General features: G+C 54.1%; 1 protein-coding gene across 1 annotated transcript in view; it reads left to right on the top strand.

Annotated features, from left to right (window-relative positions):
• Positions 1–14,252, top strand: part of TEKT5 (tektin 5) — a 93,021-nt gene that overhangs the window by 31,039 nt on the left and 47,730 nt on the right. The window contains exon 5 of the mRNA XM_075011039.1: positions 215–437. Coding sequence (XP_074867140.1) covers positions 215–437 — 223 coding nt within the window. The remainder of the gene's footprint in view (positions 1–214; positions 438–14,252) is intronic.

The raw sequence follows: 14,252 nt of genomic DNA, 5'->3' as shown, positions 1-14,252 counted from the left end.
CGGCCTGAGCTGTAGGAACACTGTAGAAGCAATAGTTCTTTTGCAAGTTTGTTCAAAGTTCAAAACTTTGAACGCTGGCTTCTGTGTGGAGTAATACAATCATGAAATGAACCCCCAAGTCATTAGTGGTTTGCAGCTGTGGTAATTGAATGTAGACCTAAATTTGGATGACAACTTTATCCTTTTCCTCTCACTTCAAATTGTTTTCTTCCAGCGTTTCAGTTCCTGAGACATGGGCAAAGTTCAGTGATGACAATATCAGGCACTCTCAGAATGCACGGGCCAACTCCACCCATCTTCGTGAAGAAACAGAGAACACGCTGGACAATGTATCTGAGGAAATGTGGAAGCAATTTACCGATACCAACTTGGCCTTTACCAATCGCATTGCTGAAACAGCTGATATAAAGAACAAACTACAAACACACCTGGCTAAGGTAAGCAAATGACTACAAGTATTAGGTGTTAGAAACTACAATGCATCTTATTTGGGCAGAAGGAATCAGAGTTTTCACTTGTGAGTTGAAAACTCAACTAAAAGCACCTTTGTTGGCACATTACCAAACAGCTTTACTCATGTTCTCCAAATGCGATCCCACATTGCAATGAGAGCTATTAGAAGAGCTCATGCAGCTTTTCATATAGCAGCAAAATAAGGTTTTACTGCGCCACAGAGCCATAATATAAAATGTGTGTTGGAAGATCACCGTGATGCTTATTGTTTATAAACAAAGCTGAAATGTCACAGAGGAAGAAGGAGGAGGAGAGAGATGTTTGACTTAACCACTGTCTCTTTTTTGCTAGGGTGACGTTAATTAAAACATCACAAACAAATGCAAATGTTTTACAATAGGGTTGCCAACTTTATTGACTGAACAAAAATGAGTACCATGGTTCTGAGGCCCCATCCCACACATTCCATTCCCCTTCCCTCTGCTGCTCATTCTCCCCCAACCTCACTCACTTGCTCATTTTCTTTGTGCTGGGAAGGGCCATAAGAACAGCCACACTGGATCAGACCAAAGGCCCATTTCCCAGCATCCTGTCTTCTGACTGTGGCCAATGGCAGGTGCCCCAGAGGGACTGAACAGAACAGGTAATCATCAAGTGATCCCAGTCATGTCATCCATTTCCAGCCTCTGACAAACAAGCAAACATCCCTGCCCATCGTGGCTAAAAGCCATGGATGACTGAATCCTCCATGAATGTATCTATTTTTTAAACCCCATTGGCTACGTCTACACGTGTAGTGACATCAAAATAGGCTATTTCGATGAATAATGTCTACACGTCCTCCAGGGTTGGTGCTGTCGACGTTCAACATCGACGTTGGGCAGCACCACATCGAAGTAGGCACTGCGGGGGAGCGTCTATACGCCAAAGTAGCACACATCAAAATAAGTGTTCCAGGAACAGATGCAGACAGGGTCACAGGGCGGACTAGCACTTCCGGGGCAACAGCTAGCCGCTCCCTTAAAGGGCCCCTCCCAGACACACGCAGCCTGCACAGCACATGGTTTCAAGAGCCATAAGCACGCAGACCTCGGGCGACGCAGTTATGGACCCCCAGCAGCAGCAGCAGCAGCAGCAGCAGCAGCAGGAGCCAGAGGTCCACCCAGCCGCCCCTGTAGGAGCAGTACTTGCCCTGCTCAATGCCATGCAGGAGGCAGGTGATCACATTCTAGCCACAGAAGAGGAGCTGCCCCCAGGGGAGGAGGAAGCAACCCCAGACCCTGCAGCCCCCCGCCCCCCCTCCCCCCGCCGCCGGCTGTGGAGCTACCCCACGAGCACCGACTGGTGGGAGCGGCTGGTGCTCGGAGAGTGGGGCGACGACCGCTGGCTCCAGAACTTTCGCATGAGCCGGCAGACATTTCTGGAGCTCTGCCAGTGGCTCACCCCCACACTGAGGCACCAGGACACCGCCATGCGGCGTGCCCTCAGTGTCGAGAAATGGGTCGGCATCGCTGTCTGGAAGCTGGCCACTCCAGACAGCTACCAATCCATGGGCCAGCAATTTGGCGTTGGCAAGGCCACCATCGGGGCTGTCCTCATGGAGGTAAGAGGACCCACGGGGAGAGGGGGAGGCAGCCCTGGGAGGGGAGGGGAGCCCTGGCAGGGGAGGGGAGGGGAGCCCTGGGGAGGGGAGGGGAGGGGAGCCCTGGGGGGGGAGGGCCAGACACACCCTGCACACCCTTCCTCATTGGTGCTCTCCCATGTCCTTCCCCTGCAGGTTGTCCGCACCATCAACACCCTGCTCCTCCACAGGCTCGTGCAGCTTGGGGACCTGCATGCCGCCATCGCGGGGTTTCCCACCCTGGGCTTCCCAAATTGCTTCGGGGCTCTGGATGGGACCCATATCCCCATCCGTGCCCCGGAGCACAGTGGAGGACACTTCTTGAACAGGCAGGGCCACCATTCAGTGGTCCTCCAGGCCTTGGTGGACAGCCGGGGCCGCTTCCTGGACATTTATGTTGGGTGGCCTGGCAGCACCCACGACGCCCGGGTATTCCGGAATTCGGGCCTGTGCCACCGGCTGGAGGCGGGGACCTACATCCCCCAGCAGAAGATCCCTGTGGGGGACACCACGATGCCCCTCTTCATCGTCGCAGACGTGGCGTACCCCCTCCGGCCCTGGCTCATGCACCCTTACATGGGCCATCTGTCAGCCAGCCAGGAGCGCTTCAACATGCGCCTGAACCATGCGTGCCAGGTGGTTGAGTGCACATTTGGCTACCTCAAAGGGCGCTGGAGGTGTCTCCTCACCCGCCTTGATGAGGGCCCCACCAACATACCCCAGATTGTGGGCACGTGCAGTGCCCTCCACAACCTGGTGGAGAGCAAGGGGGAGGCCTTCTTTCAGGGCTGGGCTGTGGAGGCTGGCAGGGCCGACATGCACCTACACGCTGCCCCCAGTCGCCAGGTGGACCCCGAGGGGATCCGGGTCAGGGAGGCCCTGCGGGCCCATTTCGACAAGGCCATGGGGTGAACGCTGGCAGGCCCCCCACTGCACCCCCCCATCCTCCACAACACTCCCTGCCCCTACGCCCACACCACAGAGCACCCAAGAGCATCCCCCCCAACTTTTCTTGCAAATAAAAATAGACCTGTTGTTCGTGAAACCATCAAACGTTGAATTCTTATTATTATTATATTATTTACAATAAACATAAATATTATATATATTATAATGATGATAAGCAAAAAAAAGGGGAAGACAAGGAAGGGGAGAACTATTTACATGGGGGGGCAGGTATCATAACATCATAACAGGGGTCTAATACAAACTATATACAAAACACAAGTAAAAGGGGATATGTACAAAGGGGGAGAGGGGGCCATGTCCTGGGCCCCGCACCCCCTAATGTCCAGCGCTGGGGGTGGGCGGCCGCAACCCGCGCCTCGGCCTCAGCCCTGGCCGGGGCTGGCTGGGGGCTGGGTGGACCGGCAGATATGGCTGGAGGGTGTCAGTAGGCCCCAGGTCCCCCTCGGCAGATGGCCCCTTGGTGGCGGACAGCGGTGGGACGGCGTGTGGAGCAGCGGGCGGAGCAGCGGGTGGAGCAGCGGGTGGAGCAGGCAAGGCGGGCAGAGCGGCGGCCAGCGTGGCATGGGGGGGGCCAGGTAGTCCGCAATGCGCTCAAATGTGCACATAAAGGCCCCCCATGCCTCCTGGCGCCAGGCCAGAGCCCGCTCCTGCAGATGGAGCCACCACTCCTCCACCCACAGGCACTGCTCTGAGACCTCCAGCTGCCACCGGAGGATCACCAGCAGCTGGGGGTCCGTCGCCGTCCTCGGATGGTGCTGGGTCCGCCGTCGTCCCCGCCCTGGGGCTGGTCGGTGCTGCACCGAGGGGCTGGCCTGGAGTGATGGCACCGGTGGGCTCTCCGGGACCACTGACACCTCGCCGGTGCTCTCCGGTCCCTCCGATGGTGCAGCTGCGGAACACAGGGGAGAAGACGAGTGGAGACAGCCGTTAGTGTGGGCCCCGAGCTGTGGCCCTTGTCCCCCCACCCCTCTGCTGCTGGTTCCCCATTCCCGTCCCTGGGAGATGCTGCTGCTGATGATGGGTGTCCCACCCCTCCCCTCGGGGGACCCTAGGTTCCGCTCCCCCCATCCCCAGGGATGGGGCATTTCACTGTCGTGCTGGCGGGGCAGGGGCTGATGCACTCTTCTGAGGGACATGCCACTGCTGTCCTTGGGGCCATGGTCATCTGGGCATGTGGAGGGCCCTGGTCATGTCTGTTGCCCCCACCCCTCAACCCTGGGGGTGTGCACCGGGGGGTACATACCTGACAGTCCGCTCCCACGGTTAGGGAAAACCCGGTGGGCAGACGCCCTGCTGGACCTCCAGGACGGCGGGACGATCCGGAGCCCCCCATCGCTGGAGGAGGATCCCCCCTCCTCCTCCTCCTCCGGTGTCCCAGGGGTGGGCTCTTGGGGGGGGCCCCTGGGGTGCGGGGCTTGCCTCTGGGGCAGACTCCGCCTCCGGGGCCTGCTGGGGCTCGTCGGCCGAGGTGTCAAGAGTGGCCGGAGGGGAGGAGGTGTGCCAGAGACCCAGGATGGCCCTGAGCTCCCTGTAAAAGGGGTAAGTGACGGGGGGCGGCCCCAGATCGGCTGGCTGCATCCTGGGCCCGGGCGTAACCCTGCCGCAGCTCCTTAACCTTACTCCTGACATGGTCAGGAGTGCAGGCAGGGTGACCCCGGGCGGCCAGGCCCTCGGCCAGCCGAGCGAACGCATCCGTGTTCTGCCTCTTGCTCCCCATTACCTGGAGCACCTCCTCCTCGCTCCAGAGCCCCAGCAGGTCCCGGATCTCGGCCTCCATCCAGGAGGGGCCCCGCTGCCTCTTCCCCAGCTGGCTGCCAGCCTGGGAGCCCTGGCTCCCCTTGGGGGCAGTGCCCTGGGGACACTTGGGGAGCTGGCTGGCTGCTATCGCTGCGGGGGGGGTGTCTCTGGGCTGCTGTGAGACATGCAGGCTGGCCACGTGGCTCTGCCGCCGCCTGCATGCTCTCTCAGCTTCCTGCACAGGAAGGCAGGGGACGGGAACCTTTAAGGGGCCACTGCACGTGGCGACCATCGAGCTCAGGGGCTGCAGAGAGCGTCTCTCAACCCCTCAGCTGATGGCCGCCATGGCAGACCCCGCTATTTCGATGTTGCGGGACGCGCATCGGCTACACGTGCCCTACTTCGACGTTGAACGTTGAAGTAGGGCGCTATTCCCATCTCCTCATGGGGATAGTGACTTTGACGTCTCGCCGCCTTACTTCGATGTCAACTTCGAAATAGCGCCTGCCACGTGTAGTCGTGGCGGGTGCTATTTTGAAGTTGGCGCGGCTACTTCGAAGTAGCCGGCACGTGTAGACGCGGCTATTATAATCTTGGCCTTCACAACTTACTCTTCAAAGAGTTCCCCGGGTTGACTATGTTCAGTTGAAAACTGTCCACCTGGCCACCCTATTTTAGGACCTTAGGGATTTCAAAGTTCTGGCAAAGTATGTATTTTTTAACTGCTTTCATGTTGTTAATTTTTTTGCTTTGTTGTTTCTTACGGTGTGTTAACCTTAGAGATAAACCAAGCAGAATTACTAAAAATCTTACAAACAGCAACAGATGTTTCAATTTTGGAAGAAGAGGGAGATTTTAATATTGCATTTTTATTTTCAAATAACAAGAGATGTTAAAATAACACAGAACATTTATTTTAATTTAAGCATTTTTAAATTTTCATTAAGAATTTTCATTAAACTAGTTCAGGGAAAACTGAGAATTCTATACAGGCAAAACCAGTGTCCAGGTGCACATTTTAACTCAGTAGATTTTATCCATTTTATACCTGCAACTAGTAAACTACAGGGAGGAAGATTATGGATGAGAGACCATGGTAAGCCCACTAACCAGCAGATTTCCTTATCCTAAAGACCTTTCTGCACTTACAATTCCCATTGACAGGGAGATGACCAATGCAATGATTGTGAGAGCAACCCATTTTTATTTGCTTAGAGATTTCACTACTGGCTTGCAGAAGCTCTTCCATGGCTTTAGCCCAGTCTCATTTGCTCCAGACTTTTGTGTCTTTTACATTGGCAAGAATTATTTAATCTTTCACTCTTTCATTCATAATTTAGCACCCAAGTGAATATTTAAGAGAGTAATAATTCCTAATTAAAAGAGACTTCTTTGAATTTTGCAAAAAAAGAATATAATAACTAGCTGAGAAGTTTCATTTTTCTGTTCAGAATTTTTGGTTGCTTTCTTTGGAAACAGTAATTAAATCTGCATTATTGTTTAGGGTGAAACTTCCAAAGGAACTGAAAGTAGTTTGTAAATTGTAGCTGCAAAAACACAAACTTGCATTACATATGCCAAACAAACTGGGTAGGGGCTTTCCTTTCTTCTAAAGGATGGTTTAGATTCATTATGTCCAACATGCTAACCACTAAGCACATGTGGCTATTTGGCCAATTAAAGGTGGGTATTTGGCTTGAACGCTTTTTCCAGTGGCCCATGTCCTCTCCCAGATGAGGAAGAGTGTCTTTTTCCAAAAGGTACTTTCAGAAAAAAAAATGTGTAGATGCCTTTTCTTCGAAAGCGCAGTCCTCATCGTGCTGGATTTTCTGATCCCTGCCCTGTTCTTTTGAGAGAATGGGGGCTGTGTGGATGCTCTCTACTGAAAGAGCAGATCATTTTTTCAATGTGTTTTTTTGTGTGTGGACGCGCTCTTTCGAAAGAAGTTTTTTAGGACATGATCTTCCAGAAGAACTTTTTTTGAATGATTGCTATAGTGTAGACATAGTTCATGGGTTTAGATGGTACTTGGTCCTGCTATGAGGGCTGGGAGCTGAACTTGATGACCTCTAGAGCTCCTTTCCAGTTCCAATCCCATTCCAGGAACTTCCCATTTTTCTGGCACAACCAAACCCTGACCTTGCTTTAAGTTTGGATAAGGGGAAGCTGCAAGTCAAATTTGGTGATCCTATCTCTTACTGTTTAGGAGGATTTCTTGAACAGACAGACTCATGGACAGATGGAGTGACTCAGAGTGAAAAATATCCATAGAAGTGTAAAGTGCCTCATATGATAACTTTGTGAAGGGGTTCACTTGTGACTTTGAAGCCTCTTGCCAAGTACCAAAGGAATAGCTCTGCTTGTCAGAATGCCTTTCTGTGACAGAGTCTCACTGGTATCAGTCTTGTTCCAAGACCCACATCAATCCCAAGGCCACAGTATCCTCTTCAAGACACAGACCTCCATCTGTGCTGCATTCTGTGCCTCCTCCCACCTGCCTTCTTGGAAGGGAAGGGGTGGTCTGGAAACCATTTCTGAATCCAAAGTATTTTTTGTCTTTGTAAAGTGGTAGGATCTCCTCCAGACAAATAACTGCGCAGTCAGGCTCTCACAAGCTACGTCTACACGAGAGTGCATTTTCAAAAGGTATCTTTCAAAAATGAGGAATTCAAAGATGGCCTTTCAAAGATAGCGCCCACACATGAGCCGTGGCTGGCACCGTCGATTCATCCTTTCAAAAGGGCTATCTGTTCTTTCGAAAGAGAGCATCTACACTGTTCCAAGCTCTCTTTCGAAAGAAAGGGCCAGGAAACACTGCGGGTGAGGTTGCATGGCAGACAAGCCCATCTGGGGCCGCAGCCAAACTCTCCTTCAAAGGGCTCCCTCCAACACCCTTGCCTTGCACAGCATCAGGTCTGTGGAGCTGCTATAAGCCCTGCAGATGCAGTGCCCAGAGGGCTACTCATTGAGCAGCAGTAGATGGAGATCCTGCTGGCTTCCGCTAGCAGCATGGTTGCCTGCTGGCCACAGCAGTGGCAGCCGCCCTGCACCTCCTGTTGGAGCTACCCCCCGCACCACCGCCCCCCGGCACAGCCATAGACACCGCAGACCTGTGGCTCCTCCAGCACCTCCCCCACAGCTGCTCCACCGACTCTGGAGCTACACCAACAGCTCTGAGTGGTGGGAGCACCTGGTCATAGGGGAGTGGGATGATGACCAGTGGCCCTGACATTTCTGGATGGGACAGCAGACCTTTCTGGAGCTGTGCCAGTGGCTGTCCCCCTCCCTGAGACACCAGGACACCCAGATGCAGCACACCTTCCCCATTGAGAAGAGGGTCGCGATAGCTGCTTGGAAGCTGGTAACTTACTGCTTTTCAGTTCATGAATTTGTTCTAAACACTCTTGCGCTGATGTGCCAATGTGGGACAATAAGGTAGGTCTGTGAAAGTTGACAGTGGTTCTGAACTTTCTGTTTCCTCCCAAAAGAACACTGAGTTTGTGCATTTAAGATCCAAAGTCTGGGGAAATACTGGCTTCCTTTAGCATTCTGATTAGCTTCCTGTTCTAGAATACCCATTTCTACAATGAACAGACCTGCACACAATATTGCAAGTGAGACCTCACTCTAAAAGTAATTTAATCTAGCTGTGCAAAAAAGATTTTTCCCCCAGTTTTTCTTACAACAAGCCCTCTTCCAAAAATTTTGCCAGGAACCTGCCCATCAATGGCACTGTCTCCATATCTTGCATCCATAAGGTAAACTATATCGTGCTCACAGTAGTGACTATCCATCAACTCATATGTATTTGAAAGTATTTGTTCTTCTTTGAGTGTCCCCGTGGATGCTCCACAATAGGTGACGGGCTTGCCCGGCGCCGCAGATCGGATCTTCCAAGCAGTTTCTGCTGGACCGCGCATGCGCCGGCGCGCGCCGCTCCCTTGCGCGCTCCTGGCCATGTGCGCGATCCGGTCCCCGCCAGTTCCTCTTAACCGCCGTCGGCTGCAGACGGAATCCGACTAGGCTAAGGCCAAATAGCGTATTCAACGACTTTATCTGTTTTTCTTTCAAAGTTTTTCAGATACTTAGGCTACTACGAGTTAGCCGGTTGTTATTTTGCAAAAAAAAAAAAAAAAAGAACAAACAACAACAAACAAACTACGAGCGGGACAGCTTCAGCCAGTCCCAGTAACAAACGCTGGAGGCCAGGAGCTACGGCCATCAGCCCTCCTGCTGAGGCAGGCCATCGGACGGGGAAAACAGCACAAAGAAGGTGCTAAGTACCCACTTAAAAAAACTCAAAGACTCACCAACAATGTCCTCTTCAGGCTTTAAAAAATGTGAGTCCTGCCGAGAGGCGATGCCAGTGTCCGATGGGCACAGTCTATGCATAAGGTGCCTGGGGGAGTCCCATGTGGCACAGAAATGCGCCTTCTGTGCTAAATTAACAACCAGAGCACGGAGAGACAAGGAGATGTGCATTAAAATGCTGCTTCTTGATAAGGCCCTCCAGCCAGACGTGCCGGAGCGGCCGCAGCAGGAGGGACCCTCCGGGGCCCTTAAAAGGAAAGCTGCCTCCCTCACTCCATCAGCGCAGAAACGGAGGAAAGTCTCTCCAGCCCGATCCCTGCCGGCAGCAACAGTGAGCGGGACGGGAGGAGCACGCAGCCCCCAGCCGCAGCAACAGCTGATTGGCGGCGGCACGGAGAGCCACATGCAAACGGCTCAGCCTCCGATGATCAGCCAGCCGCCCCGCACCGCAGGCAGGGCGGCGGCTAAACAAGCGCCAGTACCGGCGGCACCGCAGGCAGCGGCACTGACCCCGACGGAACCGGCGGTGCAGAGCGCGCAGGCACGTAGCCTGCAGGCACAGAAGGACACCGCACGTGCGGCACCGCCTTCGAGCGTGCCTAGCACGGTGCCGATGGGGCCGGGATCCCCCGTGCATCAGGGGGCGGAGTCACCTCCTCCAGGGAGGGGGAAGGCTGCACACAAGAGGAGGCATTGCAGCCCCTCTCCGGACAGGGCTGTGGAGCTGCTTTCTCACAGCCCTCCGCTTACGTTGCAGACTCCAACCAGAAGGCAGGGGTACCCCCTAACCTACCCGGAGCCCCCTTCTCCATTTTTACAACCAGCCTCGCCATGGCTGGCACCACCTTCACCCTTCCTGGGGTTTGAACCACTGGACTATTATGCGAAGTCGCTCTCTCCAGTGTCTCGACGATCTCCCTCCCCCAGACGCAGAGGGTACACACCAAGGGAGTGGTCTAGGTCACCCTCCCAAGAACAGTGCCTATACTGCCATGGTCGCCCCTACCACACGGGGCATACACACCATCGGCAATCTACTGGGGAAAGATCCCCACAACCTATCTCGTACCCCCGAGGGCAATCGCGACCGGGGACAGAGACTCAAGCATCTCAAGGGGGACTGGTCATGGAACCCCGAGATTTTCCCTCGCAAACCTCTAGCGAGAGGGTGTACCATCACCAGCAGGAACCGGAAGGGTCCAGAGAGATGTACCCCAGCGGTTCCTCCCTCTCTTCCCCAGACGAGGCTACGGCCCTGGGGGACGTCCATCCTACGGACGATCTCAAACAGTTTCAGGAGCTGTTTAAGAGGGTGGCCTTCACGCAAGGCATCCAGACAGCAGAGGTGCAAGAGAAACACCATAAGCTCCTCAAAAATTTGAGACCTCCGGCCTCTTCCAGAGTAGCAATACCGCTTGATGAAGCGATCTTAGAGTCCGCCACTACGATATGGCAGACCCCTGCAACTATTCCGCCTGTCCAAAAGAAAGCGGATAAGAAATACTTCATGCCGGCGAAGGGCATGGAGTTCCTGTTTAGCCACCCACAGCCAAACTCCCTGGTGGTGGAGTCCTTGCAACAAAGATCAAAAACATCTCAATTTAAAACAGGGGGAATGGACAAAGATGCCAAGAAGCTAGAGCTGTTCGGCAGAAAGGTCTACTCCTCCTCCACTTTATCGTTGTGAATGGCAAATTACACAGCGCACTTAGCGAACCATAATTTTGACAACTATTCCAGGTTAACTTCCCTCATGGACTCGCTTCCAGAGGACAAAAAGCCGGTCCTCAAGGCCATAGTTCAAGAAGGCTACGCGGCTGCGAGGATGGGAGTTCAGATTGCTTTGGACGTTGCGGACACAGCAGCACGTTCCACAGCAACCGCAGTGCTGATGCGAAGGGAGTCCTGGCTCCAGACCTCGGGTATACCGAGGGATCTGCAGGCGAAGATAGTTGACCTTCCCTTCGACTCGCAGAAGCTGTTTGCTGAATCAACTGACTCGGTCCTTCATTCCAGTAAAGATTCAAGAGCCACACTCAGGACCCTGGGGATTTACACCCCTCCATACACAAAGAAAAGGTACTACCCTCAGCAAAGGCGGTACCAGTACCAGCAACAGCGCCCCCAGTATTACAGGGGTTACGAGCAAGGGCGACATCAACAGCACCAGCAGTACAGAACTCCCAGGCGACGCTCACAACAGAGCCATGCGTCCTCGGGGCGGGGCCAAAGGCCACAAGTTTGACATACAGATCCAGGGCTGCGCCATCACTACCATCGCACAAGGTCATCTGAAGCAGCTGTTTCACCATCGCCTCCGACCATTCTACGACCAGTGGCAAAGGATCACCACAGACAAATGGGTGCTGGAGATCATAGCCACGGGGTATGCCATCCCCTTCCAGTCGCTCCCACCGTCACAACCTCCACCCAAGCCCCACCTCCAGGAGGCCTCCCAGGTAGCGAGGCTCAGGCAGGAGGTGGACCATCTCATGCTCATAGGGGCGGTGGAAAGAGTGCCGGAGCGACTGCACGGGAAAGGGTTCTACTCCAGGTATTTCCTCACGGAGAAAAAGACAGGAGGCTGGAGGCCCATCTTAGACCTTTGCGGCCTCAACAGGTACCTGCGCAAGCAACGTTTTCGGATGACCACGATCGCCTCCATTCTTACAGCTCTGGACGATGGAGACTGGTTCGCAGCCCTCGATTTACAAGACGCGTACTTCCACATAACCATCCATCCGGCTCACCGGCGATTCCTCCGGTTCATGGTAGGCAACGAACACTTCCAATACAAGGTCCTACCGTTTGGCCTCTCCTCGGCCCCCAGAGTCTTCACCAAGACCTTGGCAGTGGTGTCAGCCTACCTGCACAGACAGGGGGTATTTATTTTCCCGTATCTGGACGACTGCCTGCTCAAAGGGGCCTCGAAAGGGGAGGTTCTGCGCATGATATGCGTCACAGCAAACACGTTCTCCTCACTTGGCCTGGTTATCAATCTGGCAAAATCACAAATAGACCCCACACAGGACATAGAGTTCATAGGGGCTCGCATAAACTCGGTTGCAGCGAGAGTATACCTACCAGAGGCTCGCTTTCGAGCCATCGGTTCCCTCGTGCAAGTCATCACCTTCAGCCCTACGGTGCCGGTCTTGACGTGCCTGCAGCTGCTGGGCCACATGGCAGCGGCGACGTTTGTAGTGCAGAACGCCAGGTTACACATGCGCAGCATGCAGCACTGGCTGGCGAGTGTATACAAACCGGCAGTACACACCGTTCACAGGGTGGTGTCGCCCACAGCCGGGGTGCGCCAATCCCTGCAATGGTGGGTAAACCCCAGGAACTTGCTAACAGGGGTACCCTTCCACCAGCCGCAAATATCGGTTTTTCTCACTACAGATGCCTCCCTCATAGGGTGGGGAGCGCACATGGGCGAAGAGGTGACTCAAGGACTGTGGTCACCCACGGAACAGTCACTACACATCAACGTACTGGAGCTCAGAGCAGTGTTCAACGCCTGCAAACACTTTCGAGACCACATACAAGGCAAAGTCGTCGGGATCAGTACAGACAATACCTCCACCATGTTTTATATAAACAGGCAAGGAGGAGCTTGATCCCGTGCCTTATGCGCGGAAGCAATCCGCTTATGGAACTGGTGCATCGCCCACGATATAATCTTGAAAGCCTCATACTTGCTGGGTGCGCACAACGTGAAGGCAGACCAGCTGAGCAGGCGTTTTGCGCTCACACACGAGTGGCAGATCCGTCCCGATCTGCTACGGTCGATTTTCCACGCATGGGGTTTTCCCCAAATAGATCTGTTTGCCACTCAGCACAACAAGCAGTGCCCACGATTCTGCTCCAGGGCAGGACTGGGATGGGGGTCCCTGGGGGACGCGTTCATGATCCCGTGGGGGGGCCCCCTGCTTTATGCGTTTCCTCCCACAGTGCTGATCCACAAAGTTTTGCAAAAAGCCAGGAGGGACAGGGCCCGGATGATCCTGATAGTCCCAACGTGGGATCGCCAACAATGGTTCCCCCTACTCCTGCGCATGTCGGACCGTCCACCGATGCCTCTTCCGGTGGCGCCGGATCTGCTCACGCAAGCCCAGGGGTCCATAGTGCATCCGCACCCCCACAGCCTGCGACTGCAAGCGTGGTTAATCCATGGCTCAGCTCCCTAGAGAGCACATGCACAATGGCAGTACAACATATCCTAGAAAGTAGCAGGAGGACTTCCACTAGGAAGACCTACAAACAAAAATGGACTCGCTTCACAGCTTGGTGCTCTACCAAGCAGCTGGCCCCCCTTTCGGTGCCTATACCTACAATACTAGAGTATTTACTGGACCTCAAGAGAGGAGGACTCTCGCTATCCTTGTTAAAGGTCCACCTTGCCGCCATCTCGGCGTTCAGACATGAGGAGGAAGGGCACACGGTGTTCGCCCACCCTATGGTTACCAGGTTCCTCAAAGGGTTGATAAACCTCTACCCCCCTCGGAAACCGATTCCACCTTCGTGGAACTTGGACCTGGTGCTTACCACACTGATGGGACCACCGTTCGAGCCCTTGGCCACGGTTCCCCTCCGCCTCCTTACAATTAAGACGACCTTTCTTCTCGCAATTACGTCAGCTCGTAGGGTGAGCGAGCTCACGGCAGTCATGGCAACGCCACCCTGCACTGTTTTTTCCAAGGAGGCGGTAACCATACGGCTGCATCCAGCCTTTGTCCCCAAAGTTTCTTCCGAGTTTCACATCAACGAACCTATTGTTCTACCCTCGTTTTATCCAAAACCTCATAACTCCAACGAAGAGGCGCGCCTACACCTCCTGGACGTGAGGAGGGCGCTAGCCTTCTACGTAGACAGGACCAAGTCCTTCCGGAAAACGGATAGACTCCTAGTCTCCCTCGCTCCCAAATCGAAAGGAGAGGGTCTCTCCTCGCAGAGAATCTCAAAGCACATTGTATCCTGCATAAAAATGTGCTACGAGCTCAGAAAGACTCCTTTATCGGCCACTCCCAGGGCTCATTCCACCAGGGCGGTGGCAGCATCAACAGCCTTTTTCAAGGGCGTTGTGTTAAAAGACATTTGCAGAGCAGCGACCTGGTCATCCTACGACACCTTCGCCAAACATTACGCCCTTCACAGGGTATTC

This window comes from Carettochelys insculpta, chromosome 16 (assembly GCF_033958435.1).
Source record: "Carettochelys insculpta isolate YL-2023 chromosome 16, ASM3395843v1, whole genome shotgun sequence".
NCBI classification, from domain to species: Eukaryota; Metazoa; Chordata; order Testudines; family Carettochelyidae; genus Carettochelys; species Carettochelys insculpta.
Note: the sequence above shows the minus strand (reverse complement) of the source record. Positions and strands in the feature narration are given on the sequence as shown.